At 41.7% G+C, this 16,728-nt stretch overlaps 2 protein-coding genes and 1 non-coding gene across 6 annotated transcripts in view; 1 reads left to right on the forward strand and 2 right to left on the reverse strand.

Moving 5' to 3' along the window:
• Nucleotides 1-12,853, reverse strand: part of DIS3L2 (DIS3 like 3'-5' exoribonuclease 2) — a 369,779-nt gene extending 356,926 nt beyond the window's left edge. For 3 of the 4 annotated variants that reach the window (XR_012123461.1, XR_012123462.1, XM_073217986.1), the window contains exon 1: nt 12,719-12,853. The gene's annotated coding sequence lies outside the window, so the exon portion shown is untranslated. The remainder of the gene's footprint in view (nt 1-12,718) is intronic. The other variant, XM_073217987.1, reaches the window with a different exon arrangement.
• On the reverse strand, nt 4,039-4,172 carry LOC118968238 (small nucleolar RNA SNORA62/SNORA6 family). The gene has a single exon (XR_005055795.1). It is a non-coding gene; the product is annotated as a small nucleolar RNA SNORA62/SNORA6 family (small nucleolar RNA).
• Nucleotides 12,770-16,318, forward strand: LOC118968225 (uncharacterized). The gene is made up of 2 exons (XM_073217989.1): nt 12,770-13,457; nt 14,010-16,318. The coding sequence occupies exon 1, from the start codon at nt 12,770-12,772 to the stop codon at nt 13,439-13,441; it is 672 nt and encodes a 223-aa protein (XP_073074090.1). The 3' UTR covers nt 13,442-13,457; nt 14,010-16,318.
• The last annotated feature ends 410 nt before the right edge of the window (nt 16,319-16,728 follow it).

Consider the following 16,728-nt stretch of genomic DNA (forward strand, 5'->3'; position numbering starts at 1 on the left):
GAGGAGAAAGACAAATACCAAATGATTTCACTCATTTGTGGAGTGTAACAGCAAAGCAAAACTGAAGGAACAAAACAGCAGCAGACTCACAGACTCCAAGAAGTATCTAGCAGTTACCAAAGGGAACGGGTTAGGGAGCGTGGGTGGGGAGGGAAGAAGGGGATTAAGGGGCACTATAATTAGTAATCACAACATAGGTATGTCACAGGCAAGGCAGTACAGCACGGAGAAGACAAGTAATGACTCCATAGCATCTTACTATGCTGACAGACAGTGGTTGCAATGGGGTAGGGGTGAGGACTTAATAATAATGACATGGGTGAATGCTGAAACCATAATGTTGCCCCTGTGAAATCTTTCATAAGATTGTACAGCAATGATAATTTTCAAAAGAAAAAAAAACTCTTATCAGTTACATCATTACTTTCTTCTTGGGAAAGTATTGCTATACCAATGCCTACTCTCAGGGCTGGAGCCACAAACATTTGGAATTTACTACCTACAGACTCATTCAGCCCCAAGCAAGGTAAGGCCTGACTAAAGACCATTTTCCTGCCTACAACACAAGGTCCCTGTTGTGTCTTGCAGAACACTCCCAAAGGAAGATATGAAAAGTCACAAGCAGTTGTACTGTCTGCTCAAAGTCAGAGAATAATGTAAGACACTAGAGGAATTCAGAACACAAAATTTTAAACAGTAAAAGACTATGACTAAATCCAAACCACAGTTAGAAAGATGGGGAGCCTTTAAGGACCCTTAAGCCACCCTGCCAATTTTGGGTCTGCTCTATTAGCTGGGCGCCCTGTACTGGGGGACATGCAAGAGACCCTAACAAAGACAAACTGATGCCAGCCCTCCTTTCTGGAGAGAAGTCAGGTTCACATTCACTCCCTCCAACATCAGTGAGTTGAAAGATGGTGACTCCAGTTTGTGACTTTTCAAAATTCTCCATTTTCCAGATAAAAACCTCTACCACCCATTAAGGGCATCACTGTGAATTTTAACAGTTAACAACTTCAGGTAGACAGCAGAGAACTAGGACAATCTAAGAAAAACAAAAACCAAAATAATCCCCAAAATACTGAGATGCAACTAGACAGACCTGAAGCAGCTCTTCTCTTTGCTGCTTCAAAAAGAAAACTTAAACAGCAGCTTTGGAATCCCTACTTCTTGGGGAGACGAAACAAACCTGAGGTCTTCGGGCCCCAGGGAAATAAGCTGGGCCTCCACTGCTACTCCAGAGCTCATTTCCGTGTTGACGCAAGCCTTGTGAGCAGAGGAGCACAGTGTGAGACACTGGTTCCACAGCAAAATTCAGAATCCTAGGATTATTTTTAAACTTCTGGGTGCGAGTGTTCAACTTGTCATTTATGGGGAAGCTGCATCACTAAGGTCTTGCTATCTCTAAATGCACATAAAATATAAAACCTATATCCATACAGAGCCTTTGTGCACATTTCTGTAATCCAGATGTGAAGAAATCCAAAGTTATGATTCCCACAGCAACTGCAGTCTTGGCAAACCCATACACATGTAGTTTGTAATACTTCACAAGGTAGTGTGACCTTAAAAGACACTCAGAATAAAGCACATTTTAATATCCATATCTAATTACAAAGAAAAACTCTCCAACAGATCAGCAATTAGAAAAGTGCCTTCCTTCGGGGGTAGGGGAGCTCTTGCTTGGAGTCAATTAACAAAGACTGGATCAAGCACTGAAGAATGGGCTGCAAGAAATAAGCCCTAGCTCACCTGAAGGACAGGGGCCAGAAAACTTAAAGGGGGTTCCTCTAAACTCTTTTTTCTCATTTTCTAAGACAACCAACTGTTTGATGTTTAAAACTTCATTTCAAATATTCAATACTTTCAAAAAGCACCTTACATGCTAATCAAATGAAGAATAGAATTTACTTTAGTGCCCACTTGAAGCAACAGATGAAAGCATTGAAGCAATCACAAAATGGGTCATCCGCTATAAAACAAGCCAAATAATAACTTGCTCATGTCACCTAATACAGAAAATGGCTTCCCTGGTTCTTAGTTCAAGGTTAAAATGCCAGTTTCTGGAAGGCCAAGTGTTACTACAATAGGCTAAAAGATTAATTGGAAGACAGCAAGAGTGTGGTTAAGAGGCTTCTGCAGCCAACATGCCAGGTTTGAAACATGGTTCTACCATTTAAAAGCTGTGGCTTTAAGCAAGTTCTTTAATATCTCTGTAACTCTGTTTTACCATTCAAAGGAGGCAATAATAAAACCTACCTTCTAAGAGTGTCTTGAGTACTAAATGAGGTAATCCATGTGAAGTTCTCAGAACACTGCCTGGCAGATAGTAAGCACTCAATAAGCATTCACTACTATTAATGTAAGGTCATTTACTTCACTTTGGCGGCAATTTTTACTTATTTGATAAACACCATCATCCACACTAAAAAAGACCAAAAAAGTCCAAAAATAAATTTAATACCACGATAGTACTTTCAGCAGTCTCCGCAGCATGACGATAATAAATGACCTTCCCTCCTCTTGCCTCCTTCCTCTACCCCTCTTTCTAACTAAAGACAAAGTTTGAACCCCTTAGCCATGATTCAAGTAGCTTCATAACCTATTGGCCCATCCTAGGTTACTGCCTTCCCTTCTCCTGTAAGAATCTTCTGCTTCAATCAAATTAGTTTTCTCACAATCCTCAAAATACACCTGTTTTTCATTCAACAAAATTCTGAGAATCTATGGTGACAAGCATTGTCCTAACACTACATGCAAAGTTGAAGACACAGCCATTGCCCTTAAAAATCTCATGGTATATCATAGAAAAAGAGAGACATGTAGAAAAAATTGTCTCAATAGAATATAAGTACAGTCACAAAGGAGCAAAGGTAAGGCAGCTGCATGGAGAGGAACTGATCAATTCTGCTGAAGAACTCCCCTCAGGGAGGGCTTCACAGGAAAAGGTTTGTGAGAAATGCTCGAGGACAAAGAGGAATGCGCCCAGCTGAGAAGAGGGTCAAGGGGCACACTCTGGAGAGCAAATGCTGACAACCACGGGCAAAGGAATTCTGGGTATTGAGGTGCAGCTGGACCGCTGAGGACTGACGGAAGCTAACAGTTGGAAAATAGGGACGGGCAAGAGGAGTCTTGTCCCCTAATCAGAAGCATTGGGGGAAGGCTTTGCCCTGGAACCACCAATAAATTCTGAGCAGGGGCCTAACATGATCCGATTAGCATTTTACCATGATCATTGCAGCTGCAGTTCAGAAGCTGATTTGGAAGGAGAGAATGGACAACTGAAGAGTCCAGGCAGCAGCAGGGATGGAAAAAAGGAGACAGATTCAAATGCAAGTTAAGAACAGAATTGGTAAGACTTTATGGGCAGAAGAAGAAGGAAATATCTAGAAGACTCAGAGTTTTCTAGCTTGAGTAACTGGATAAATGGATGAATGGTGACAATATGTGGACAGGATAAAGAGTCCAAGATCACAAATGCAAAGCCTGTGTCTTTATTCCAAAAGCAATGGAGAGCAGGACAGGTCACAACCTAAACCTAAATACATCTTTAACCAGAGAAGAAACCAGAAAATGCTGCCAAGGAGCCACACGCTCCCCACAAAATGCACCATACCAAGATGGTTGTAGAGATAAGTAATTTCAGCATCATTTAAACTGCCAAAGTGGTGGGGGGATGTCAAAAAACTTTACAATTTATCCTATGAAGCTAAATAACCCTGATATCAAATCTGACAAAGATTTAAGTTCATACACACACAAACTCTCTTTCACATGCAAAATCACAGAAAAAATTTTATGAACATAAATGTAAAACTCAAAATAAAAAAATAAAAAATCTAGTCAAACATTAAATTTTAGAAAGTATATACCATGAACACATGGTTTAGAATGTTTATTCTAAGAATGCAAGCATAGTAACATTATGAAATTTGTTAACATATTCATTATGTTAGTAAATTAATAGAACAGAACAAAATCATCATCAGGATAGAGACTGAAAGGCTTCTATCAAGTCCAACATCCTTTTTTTTTTTTACCTGTAGTGAGGATTACTATCAAACTCCACTCACTGGGCCAAAGCCCCTTGCACCTCATGTAGCACACTACCAAGACTTGTGAGCTCATCGGCCAGTCAGTGGCCTCAACTCCAGGCTCTAACAATGTGTACCCAATACCATTCTTAAGTAAGACTTCTTAGTAAACTAGGACTAAGAAGAAATTTTTCTAATGTGATCATGTATTTCACAAGGAAAAACACCTTTCATGTAGTATTCAGGCCAAGAATAACACATAAGTCAAACCTAATCATGAAGAAACATCAGGCAAGCCAAATGAAGGCCCTCATTTTTCTTTTTAAAGGACTGTATTCTTCAAAAATGCCAATGTCATAAAAGACAAACAAAGGCTAAAGACAAGTTATGAATAATGATAAAACACTAGAGGCATTCCTGTGAACTGCAACAGAAAAAGGCTGCTAGCTATAATAGTGTTATTTAATAGTTCTGAAGGAGCTAGTAATTGCTAAATACAAAAAAGGTAATATAAATATTAGAAGAGACAAAATGATCAAACATAAATGAAATCACTATGTACCTAGAAAATCCAACACAATCAAATAAAAAATATTAGAATCTGAGCTCAGTAGTGTCTAAACACAATACATAAAAATTAACAGCCTTTGAAAAACCTTTCCTCCTAGGATTCAAGATGGTGGCGTGAGAGGTGAGACAGAGAATTCCTCCCAAAACCACATATACTGTGAAAATATAGTTAGTACAACTAGCACTAAAACAGCAACAGGAAAGAACGCTGCATCAGACTGCATACAGATCTAACAAACAAAGACCTCACAAAATGGGGTAACGTATGAAAGCATTGATCCGCCGGTACCCGAGCCCTTCCCCCACCCCAGCTCACCGATGGGAGGAAGAGAAACAGAGCGGGGAGGGGGTGGAAGCCTGGGACTGCTGGGCACCCAGCCCTGGAGCTCTGCTTTGGGACCGGAAACCTACACTGTGTGGTGCTCTGGACATTGGGGAGCTCAGACAGGTGGCGTGCTTGAGAGTCTGAGATTCCTGCCATTTGTGGAGGATGAGGATTGACACCCGGCCGCTCTGTGTCAGAGGAAAGGCAGGCAGTCTGAGAGGCTTCCTAGCAGCGAGAGGGCTGCTGAAGGGGCAGGGTTTCCACAGAGCTTGCTGTGAGGGGGAGAGAAGAGCTGGACAAGGTTGTCTGGGTGAACTCTGTCCAGTGGGTTGGGAACTATGAGGAGCTTCAGGCGCCCCATCCCCCTGGCTGGCTACTCAGCTCCGAGAACCCCCATTGTGACATGCAACCTGCTGTGCCTTCCTCCTAGCCTGCCAGCACGGGTTCGCAAACCTGCAGTCAGGCCAGCCTGGCAGTGTCAGGCCAGCCAGAAGGAGGCCACACCTACAACAACTAGAGACACAAAGCACAGAGGCTGACACCTGTGTGATCGGCCCACTGGCTCTGACTGGAGACAGGGACTGCAGATGGGAATCAGGAAACAGAACTTTCCTCCCCCAAGGCACCAGCTCTGCTCCCCTACAACCCCCAACCTCACTCTAGGGGCTAAGCAGGTCCAGAGACTGAAGCTTCTGGGCACTAGTGGGCACCACACAGAAATATGAAACGTCAAAAGAACTGGTCCAGACCAAAATCTCACAAACCCTAGAAAAAGGATCAAATGAAACTGAACTCACCAATCTGCCTAAAAGAGAGTTCAAAATAAAAATCATAAACATGCTTATGGAGGTACAGAAAAATATTCAAGAACTCAGGAACTAATTTAAGTTGGAGATTCAATCATTAAGAAATTCCATATCTGAAATGAAACATACAATGGAAGGATTTAAAAGCAGATTAGATGCAGTAAAAGAGATGGTAAATGGAAAAGAAATTAGAGAAGAGGAATACAAAGAAGCTGAGGCACAGAAAGAAAAAAGAATCTCTAAGAATGAAAGAATATTGAGAGAACTGTGTGACCAATCCAAACGTAACAATATTCGTATTATAGGGGTACCAGAAGAAGAAGAGAGTGAAAAATGAATAGAAAGTGTCATTGAGGAGGTAATTACTGAAAACTTCCCCAATGTGAGGATGGAGATAGTCTTTCAGGCCATGGCAGTGCACAGATCTCCCAACACAAGGGACCCAAGGAAAACAACATCAAAACATATAATAATTAAAATGGCAAAGATCAAGGATAAAGGCAGACTTTTAAAAGCAGCTAGAAAGAGAAAAAAGATCACACACAAAGGAAAACCCATCAGGCTATCATCAGACTTCTCAACAGAAACCTTACAGGCCAGAAGGGAGTGGTAAGATATATGTAATGCAATGAAGCAGAAAGGCCTTGAACCAAGAATACTTTACCTAGCAAGGTAATCAATTAAATTTGAAGAAGGGATTAAACAACTTTCAGATAAGAAAAAGTTGAGAGAATTTATCTCCCACAAATCACCTCTACAGTGCATTTTGGAGGGACTATATATACTATAGATGGAAGTATTCCTAAGGCTAAATAGATGTCACCCAAGGGATAGACAAAGAGTACAGAATATGATTCATAACATACAAAGAATAGAGGGGGAGGAAAAAAAAAGAACCTTTAGGTTGTGTTTGTAATAGCACACGAAGTGAGTTAATTAGACTGTTAGATAGTAAGGGAATTACCCTTGAACCTTTGGTAACCGCAAATCTAAAGCCTGCAATGGCAATAAGTACATACCTATTGATAATCACCCGTAATGTAAATGGACTGAATGCACCAATCAAAAGACAGAATCACTGAATGGATAAAAAAACAAGACCCATCTATATGCTGCCTACAAGAGACTCACTTCAAACCGAAAGACATACACAGACTGAAAGTGAAGGGATGGAAAAAGATATTTCATGCAACTCACAGGGAGAAAAAAGCAGGAGTTGCAGTACTTGTAACAGACAAAATAGATTTCAAAACAAAGAAAGTAACAAGAGACAAAGAAGGACATTACATAATGATAAAGGGGTCAGTCCAACAAGAGGATATAACCATTATAAATATCTATGCACCCAACATAGGATCACCTACATATGTGAAACAAATACTAACAGAATTGAAGGGGAAAACAGAATGCAATGCATTTGTTTTAGGAGACTTCAACACACCACTCACTCCAAAGGACAGATCAGTCAAACAGAAAATAATTAAACAGACAGAGGCACTGAACAATGTATTAGAAAAGATGTACCTAACGGACATCTACAGAATGCTTAATCCAAAAGCAACAGGAAACACGTTCTTCTCAAGTGCACATGTAACATTTTCAAGAACAGATCATACACCAGGCCACAGAAAGAGCCTCAGTAAATTCAAAAAGACTGAAATTGTACCAACCAGCTTCTCAGATCACAAAGGTATGAAACTAGAAATAAATTACACAAAGAAAATGAAAAAGCCCACAAACACATGGAGGCTTAATAACATGCTCCTAAGTAATAAATGGTTCAATGATCAAATAAAAACAGAGATCAAGCAATATATGGAGACAAATAACAACAATTCAACACTGCAAAATGTGTGGGATTCAGCGAAGGCCATGTTTAGGGGGAAGTATACTGTAATACAAGCCTACCTCAGGGAAGAAGAACAATCCCAAATGAACAGCCTAAACTCACAATTAATGAAACTAGAAAAGGAAGAACAAATGATGCCCAAAGTCAGCAGAAGGAGGGACATAATAAAGACTAAAGCAGAAATAAATAAAATCGAAAAGAATATACAATAGAATCAATGAAAGCAGGAACTGTTTCTTCAAGAAAATAAACAAAATAGATAAACCCCTAGCCAGCCTTATCAAGTAAAAAAGAGAGCCTACACACATAAACAGAATCAGAAATGAAAAGGAAAAAATCACTACGGACACCACAGAAATACAAAGAAATACAAAGAATTATGAATGCCCACTCTCCCCACTTTTATTCAACATAGTTCTGGAGGTCCTAGCCACAACAATCAGACAACACAAAGAAATAAAAGGCATCCAGATTGGTAAGGAAGAAGTCAAACTGTCCCTGTTTGCAGATGACATGATATTGTATATTAAAAAAACCCTAAAGAATCCACTCCAAAACTACTAGATCTAATATCTGAATTCAGCAAAGTTGCGGGATACAAAATTAATACACAGAAATCTGTTGCATTCCTATACACTAATGATGAACTAGCAGAAAGAGAAATCAGGAAAACAATTCCGTTCACAATTGCATCAAAAAGAATAAAATACTTAGGAATAAACCTAACCAAGAAGGTGAAAGACCTATACTCTGAAAACTACAAGACACTCATGAGAGAAATTAAAGAAGAAACCAATAAATGGAAACACATCCCGTGTTCATGGATAGGAAGAATTAATATTGTCAAAATGGCCAACCTGCCTAAAGCAATATACAGATTCAAATTACCAATAGCATTCTTCAATGAACTAGAACAAATAGTTCTAAAATTCATATGGAACCACAAAAGACCCCAAATAGCCAAACCAATCCTGAGAAGGAAGAATAAAGCAGGGGGAATTATGCTCCCCAACTTTAAGCTCTACTACAAAACCACAGTAATCAAGACAATTTGGTACTGGCACAAGAACAGACCCATAGACCAATGGAACAGACTAGAGAGCCCAGATATAAACCCAAGCATATATGGTCAATTAATATAGGATAAAGGAGCCATGGATATACAATGGGGAAATGACAACCTCTTCAACAGCTAGTGTTGGCAAAACTGTACAGCTACATGTCAGAGAATGAAACTGGATTATTGTCTAACCCCATACACAAAAGTAAACTCAAAATGGATCAAATACCTGAATGTAAGTCATGAAACCATAAAACTCTTAGAAAAAAACATAGACAAAAATCTCTTGGACATAAACATGAGCAACTTCATGAACATATTTCCCTGGGCAAGGGAAACAAAAGCAAAAATGAACAAGTGGGACTATATCAAACTAAAAAGCTTCTGTACAGCAAAGGACACCATCTGTAGAACAAAAAGGTACCCTACAGTATGGCAGAATATATTCATAAATGACAGATCCGATAATGGGTTGACATCCAAATTATATAAAGAGCTCAAGCATCTCAACAAACAAAATGCAAATAAGCCAATTAAAAAATGGGCAGAGGAGCTATACAGACACTTCTCCAAAAAAGAAATTCAGATGGTCAACAGGCACCTGAAAAGATGCTCCACATAGCTAATAATCATAGAAATGCAAATTAAAACCACAATGCGATATCACCTCACACCAGTTAGGATGGCCAGCATCCAAAAGTCAAACAACAAATGTTGACGAGGATGTGGAGAAAAGGGAACGATCCTACACTGCTGGTGAGAATATAAACTAGTTTAACCATAGCGGAAAGCAGTATGGAGGTTCCTCAAAAAACTAAAAATAGAAATACCATTTGACCCAGGAATTCCACTCCTAAGAATTCACCCTAAGAATGCAGCAGCCCAGTTTGAAAAAGACAGATCACCCCTATGTTTATCAGAGCACTATTTACAATAGCCAAGAAATGGAAGCAACCTAAGTGTCCATCAGTAGATGAATGGATAAAGATGTAGTACATATATACAATGGAATATTATTCACCCATAAGAGGAAAACAAATCCTACCATTTGCAACAACATGGATGGAGCTAGAGGGTATAATGCTCCGTGAAATAAGCCAGGAGGAGAAAGACAAATATCAAATTATTTCACTCCTCTGTGGAGAATAAGAACAATGAAAAAACTAAAGGAACAAAAGAGCAGCAGAATCACAGAACCCAAGAATGGACTAACAGTTACCAAAGGGAAAGGGACTGGGGAGGGTGGGTGGGAGCAGAGGGGTAAGGGGGAAAAAGGGGCATTGTGATTAGCACACGTAACGTAATGGAGGGGGGGACATGGGAGTGGATACATCTGGTATGGTTTCACTTATATGAGCTATCTAGAGTAGTCAAAATCAGGGAAACAGAGAGTAGAGAAGGGTGGTTGTCAGGAGCTGGGAGAGAAGGAGAAATTTATCCAATGGTACAGAGTTTTAGTTTTGCAAGATGAAAAAGTCCTAAAGATCTGTTATATAACAATGTAAACACAGTTAACACCACTTGCACTTAGAAATGGCTAAGAGGGTAAGTTTTATGTTTTTTTACTACAATTAAAAAGTCACCAAAATTAATGCCCTAGCAGTCATACAGATGCAAAAATATTTCAAAAAACTAACCACGTCATTCCCTAAAATTCCTTTTCTCCCAATTAAAAAAAAAAGGATGTGCCTTGCTGGTGGAGAAGGTAGCTTCCCCAGCTACAATAAAACTGCAGGAACATGTTAAGGAAATAAGGAAAAAGAAGACAAATACTAAAACATGGCAGAAATACAAAGCAACTATTCAAACACAATCTAACTGTGTCATCCCACACACAATCCAGCCTAAGCCTTTAAGTAAAACCATATAAAGACTTCGTTACTCCAAGGATAAGGAAAAACTTCTCAACCTGCTTATCAGTCCAGAACCCTCTGGCCCTCCTCTCCAGCCTCACCTCCCACCAGATTCTTCTCACTCCTCCTGTTCTACACATAGAGCTGTACCTTGAGTCCCCAGTCCTTTCCACGAACCCTGTCATTTGCCCTCGCTATTTGCTCTGTGCATCCTTCAGATCTTAGTTCAGATGTCACTTCTGTGACTTCCCTAAATCAAATACTTGTCACAGTTGCAGTTTTATATTCATGTGATTATTTGGTACCATCTGCAGAGGACAGGGACCATGTATGCATTCACTCTCTCCCATTTCCAATAACAAACACAGTGCCCAGTACCAAATAAGCACTCAAATACTTGTTGATAAACTAAATAAATGGGCATTGAACCTATAAGAAAGCAATAAAACATTTTAAGACATCTCCTTAAGAGTTTGTGCATCTTCACAAGTGAATCTTTGCAGGATGCCCAAAGCAATGGAGCCTAAAATCTTTAAAATCTTTATTCAACTCTATAAAAACACAGTCATTTTTAGATACCTATATAAATTTCTCTGGCCCTTCTATGTTTCTAGACAAATGATGACCATCAAAGGCTGATAAGTTAAACACACACACCTACACCACAGTAAAGCCGAAGTACTAGTTGCTGAGTAACTGTTGCTTGGGTATTTCCTGATACAGTACCTGCTACCTGGGAAGCCCTCTGAAAATCGCTCTCAAATGAATAAAAAGCAACATTTCACAAGACTCTTAAGTGTGTTGAGAGTGTCTCATAGAATAGACAATCTGCAGAAGCAAAAAAATGAATTCCTAAGTGGCAAAGCCTCCTGCCAGTAGCCTCATTATTTTAGATCTCAAACAGGAAAAATAGTAGAGTTGTACTAAGAATGAAAGAAACAGACATTGCAATCAACTGACCTTAAAACTTTAAATAAAGACTACAAAATGTCACATGAGGCTATTTCTCAAACTCCTAAGAATATAAGAAACTACTTAGTATCCCCTGCCCCCTCCCATACAAATAAAAATTTTATCTGTACTTTAGGACAAACAAGAAAATCTATACTTTAAAGATACAATCCATAAACATATTCCTGAAAACTCCAGCCCATACTGATCTCTCCTCCGATTCTGCATTTAAACAAATGCTACTGTATACTTTTCTTAATAATTTAATGTATATTGTCTCTTATTCTTTCAAATGCATATAACAACTATTCGTGCTTAACGTATACTTACTGAACTAGATGGAATTATACTGTGTTGAATAACGGATTTTAATAGAGAAAACACCGACATTTTATTCCCAACTGTCGTATATCTTAAACCGAAAATTGCTCACATGACTCAGTTTTAGCTCCATCATCAATGGATTAAATATAAAGTCATTATCTAACAATGTTCAAATAAGGCTTAGAGCATTCTTGTGCTATTCCTTCAAACTCAGTTAAGGGAGGTATGCAGTTCCAGGGTGTGTTTCAGATGTAAATAAGAGATATGAACAATGCCCGCACCTACTTTTCTTCAACATAGTAAATTTCATTTGACATTTTTCCCAAACCTAGTCAGTCCTAAGAAGAGTTCCTTCTATAGAAAATTGGAAGACAAAAACCTAAGCCTCGTAATACTTGACGTATATCACTAAAAACTAGAAAACTAATTCCCCACAAAAGGTAAGTTCAAAATGTTCAATTAGATGAGTCTCCATTATCAATAAAGCAGATGAAGTATATCATTCTGGGAAGCGCAAAACAGTAAGCAAGCATCTTGTAGTTGAGGGGCTGCATGCTATGCAAGAATCCTGAGGCGCCCGCATCCCTGCCAACCCCAAACATCCGTGTCAGGGCCCACGAGAACGCGCCCACAGGTGACCCGAGGCTGGGAAGCGTCCTCTCTAGTGCAACAGGCTCTCGTTTAATTCTGGCTTTGCTGGCGGGCCGGCGGGGCCTGGGCATGAGGAGCGAGGCCTGGGAGGCCCGGTCGGCCGGGAGCGGGGGCTGTGCGGTGGGCAAGGGCGAAGCCCGGGCAGGGGAGCGATGCCAGAGGCAGAGGGCGCTCGCCCGGGGCCGCCGGCGCAGGTGCTCCGCGAAGCGCAGCGAGGCCCCCTAGGCCGGGCCCGGGGTCGCTCACGGGGAAGGGTCGCGGTAGGGCGCGCGGGGCGAGGGCCGGTAAGCCTCACCGTTGCGCCCGGGAAGCCAGCTCCGCGGCGGTGCCGCAGTTGCTAAGGAGAATGCCCTTCCGGGTCACGGGCGCGGCGTCACAAGAACAACGGTGGCCGGCCGGGATCAAGAGCGACGCGCGTGTGAATGCGTGGCGGGGCTGTGATCGTCGCGGTCCCGCGGCCGTGGGGGCCGCGTCGCCGGGGGCAGAGCCGCCGCAGCTGCGCTGGGCTCGCCTCCCTTGGGGACCGGCGGTAGCCGGTGCCGCTGACCGATGCCCTCTGAGACAGCTTCCGGTTCGGCCCAGGCCCGCTACAGCCCCCCGCTCTCCGGCCAGCGACCCGCCCGCGCCCTCCCGCCCCTGCTCCTGGCCCCGCCCGGCCCGGGCCTCCAGCTTGTGTTGCGCTCGGTCGGCTGCCACCCCGCAGTCGCCGCCAACCCTGAGGCGTCCCATGCCTCTTCTAGCGCCCGGGTTGGCCGTGCAGGCCTTCCCTGTGACAGGGTTTTGCTCATTCGTTCATTTACGCCACGCTGCCCAAGGCTCGTGCGGAGCTGGCATTGGAGAGAGAGAGAGATGGGCAACCCAGGCGTGGTCCCCTGTCCTCAGAGTGCACAGGCTGCTGGGAGGCAGTGACCTGCACACTGGGATGGGCGAAGAAAAGGAAGCTGCGGCGGCCTGCCAGAGGGGGCCCCGAGATGGGCCGGGGAAAGCTGATGGAGACCCCCATCAAGTCAAAGGGTAGGGGGAGACTGTTTCAGGTAAGAGAGGAGTAGTCTGTTGAGACACCCACTGGTGGTCAGTGTAGCCTGCCCAGGAAAGTGCATAGAGAAGAGAGGATGGCTAAGGATGGAACCTAGGAAACATCAATATTGTAGGTGAAAATAGGAAGGTGATCCCCCAAAGAGCAGCCAAAATGTCCAACTTAAGGACCACTGAGGAGACAGCAGCAGAGGAAAGAATTCAGTAAAGGTGGTCAGTGTCAAATGCTATGGAGATCAAGTACCCAGTGATGACCATAGAAAAATCAAAACTCCAGGAATATGCGGTCAAAGTCGACGGTGGCTTGAGTCAGCCTAGTGAAGGAGTCCAACACTACATGCTCCACACTGAAACAAGAAAAAGATTACATTTATATAATGTTTTTTAAAGTATTTACAATTTTGAGGATTCCTCTACCAGTAACGGAGCTCCTTGAAAGTGGAAAATATATAACGTGGCATCTACAGCGCTGCCATACACAAAGGCCCCAGTGAATGGTTGTTTAAAGAGTAAATGAGCCATTGAGCCTTATTTTTTTAATGTGCACACAGGTCCCTTCAGAACCCTCAGCAAAACTGCCATGGTGGCAAATGTCTATTCAAGCTGTAGAGGACGAGAAAAGCCCAAGAGCAGGAGGCAGAGGGTGGAAGAGGGCTCAGGAGAGCCAGGTTTGGGGAATCCAGAAAAGAAACAAAAGGATTGAAGACATAGAAGCTGAGGTTTCAGCACCAGAAATGGGAGACCAAACCAAAGACACTAAAAATACTTAAAATCAGGAATAAAAGAGCAAGGACAACAGCAAAGGAAGGGCAGTTATTGTACATAAAGTCAACGGGCAGATCCCATTGCGGTCGGACAGCTGGCAGAAAGTTTTGTGCCAGGTCAGGGCTGAGTGGACTTTTCCCCACATCCTTTCAGTGGCATGAGCCCTGGGCTTCCTCGTGTGGACCAGAGGAAAACCACAACTCACCCTGAAGTGACTTGGGGTGAGAGGCATACCCACAAGTGTACCAGCAGTCCCTAATTCCAGTACATTCCTGTTATATCAAGTGTTACAATAAGATCTCCCAAATGAGAAATACTCTTCTCTGAGAGACTAAATCTGCCCACAATGGATGTAACCAGTGGTCTGTGGAATTAAACCAGGAAATGCAAAATGTGAGGCTGAACAGTAGAGGAACACCCAGCGCAGCAGCCAAAGGGGGCTTAGGCGTAACAGCAGCAAGGCAGTGCCAGAAGATGGCTACAATTTGATCAAAAGAAGCTAATTTAGCTTCAGCTGTTTTGTGAACAGAATGGACAGTCAACTTGTTAAACAGAAAAAGGAAGCCCCAAATATATGAAGTACAATAGATAAAGTCTATCCCCTATTCTCCTGTCAGCCTTGAATACAGAATTTAGTCTAAAGAACTATTCTGTTGAAGGGTCAAGGTGATTAATTAGTGTCAATTTGGGTGGGGTTTTGGGAATTTCAGTGGTGCCTCAAGAGATAGAAACTTATCAGCCATGAAGGGCATATTTCTAGGGAACTACAGGACACTGTGAGTGAACACTGTACTTCCAGGGTGGTGTGGGCATAGAAGCATCCAGCTCATGTGCTCTGACTTTGGTCTCTGGATGATGGATAACAAATTAATGTTGCAAAATGCTTTGAGGAATGCCCAGGGTATGAAAGGAGAACCGTGGTTACTATGCCCTGTTGGTGTATGAATGGAGCTATCCACCCCCTCCAGAAGAATTCCATTTTGGTATTGGGAGGGACTGTGTCTATTATGAAATCCAAGCTTTCCTGGGAGTTTAGGGATTGTGGACAACAGTAGTTGTTCCAGATCTTTTCAGGCCAAGCCTAACGCTGATTCCTAACTACTGCCACCGCCAACTTGGTCTTCTGTACTAACTACACCTAGTCACAAAGGCAAACACCCAGACTCATGGGAATCATCCTTGACTCCTCCACTACCCCTCATCACCACACCCACACCCCAACAGCCCAGTCAGAGCAAGTCCTGTAGATTGTCTCCCACCCAATTCCACTGCCACCAATTACAGGCAAAGGAAAGAATAACCAACTAACTCAGGGTCACTAAGAAGTATTCATCTCAAAGTGAAGCAAAGGTGATAAAGGCTGTGTGTGCGTGTGTTCGCACTTCCACACAAGCAATGTAATAACCAAATACCACAAAAATTTCAAGGAGATGAGCTGAAATCAAGTTCATTCAACATGTTTTGATTGCCTTTCACATGCTAATTTACCTGGAAGGAAGGAAGAGATATTTAAAGAAGACTATTAAATAGACTAAAGAAAAAGTAAAGTAGAATTGAACATATTCCAAGAACCAAAACAAATGAGTGTCTGCTGGCCTGAGAATGCAGCCTTGGAAGGCCCCAGCTCCGGTGTGGGATGCATCAGAGCGACAAAGCGGGCTGAGCCTTGTCTTTGCCGGCAGGCTGGTGGTGCTGTAGGTGGAGAGTGCTGTGGGTGAGCAGAAAATGCGTCCCATCATCACCGCATCAATTGTACTTGACTTCCAACTGCAGCAGCTAGACCCACCCAGACCAGAGTTTCCAACTTGACAATCTTTGCCTGATTATACTCTATTTTTGTTCTTGTCTCACTTTACACTCAATTTTTAAAAATGCATTTTTTTTCCATCTAACTTTATAGTATCATTTTAATCTTAGCAGTTTAAATATAAATCCTTTTGGAACATTCCCATTTTTTGCCTCCTACGTCTTAGCTTCCCTTAATTTCTTCTACCTTCTAGCTGCTGTTTAAAGCTTCATCTTTTTAAATATTTTTACTGTTAATTTCATCAGGATTTTATCAACAAATTATTAAATTTTTAGGTTTAATTTTCTATTTTCGAATTCTTTGCTCTTTTTATTTTTAGTTTCTTTTATTTTTTAATATATGCTACTTTAAATGTGAGTTTTAGAAAATTCTCTTCTACAGTGTTATTTTTCCTAAATTTTTTATTCCCACATTTTTAGCTTTAAATTTGTCTTAATTTTTATACTCTTATCATCCCATTTTAATATTTTCTTTGTCTGATCTTCCATCTTGCATATTTTTTCTAGTTTTAAACTTTCTCTTTTATTCACAGATAGATCTCAGCAGCTGCAAATGGCACCCAGCAATTAATACACTTTAAAAGAGAAAGAATAGCATTAAACTCACCAAACCCCAAACACTTGTACCTTTGTTTTGTTGGAGAATTCATGGCAGAGGGATTATAAGACAAGATTTTATTTTTCTCCTGTATCTTGCCA

This window comes from Manis javanica, chromosome 12, assembly GCF_040802235.1.
Source record: "Manis javanica isolate MJ-LG chromosome 12, MJ_LKY, whole genome shotgun sequence".
Classification (NCBI taxonomy): domain Eukaryota; kingdom Metazoa; phylum Chordata; class Mammalia; order Pholidota; family Manidae; genus Manis; species Manis javanica.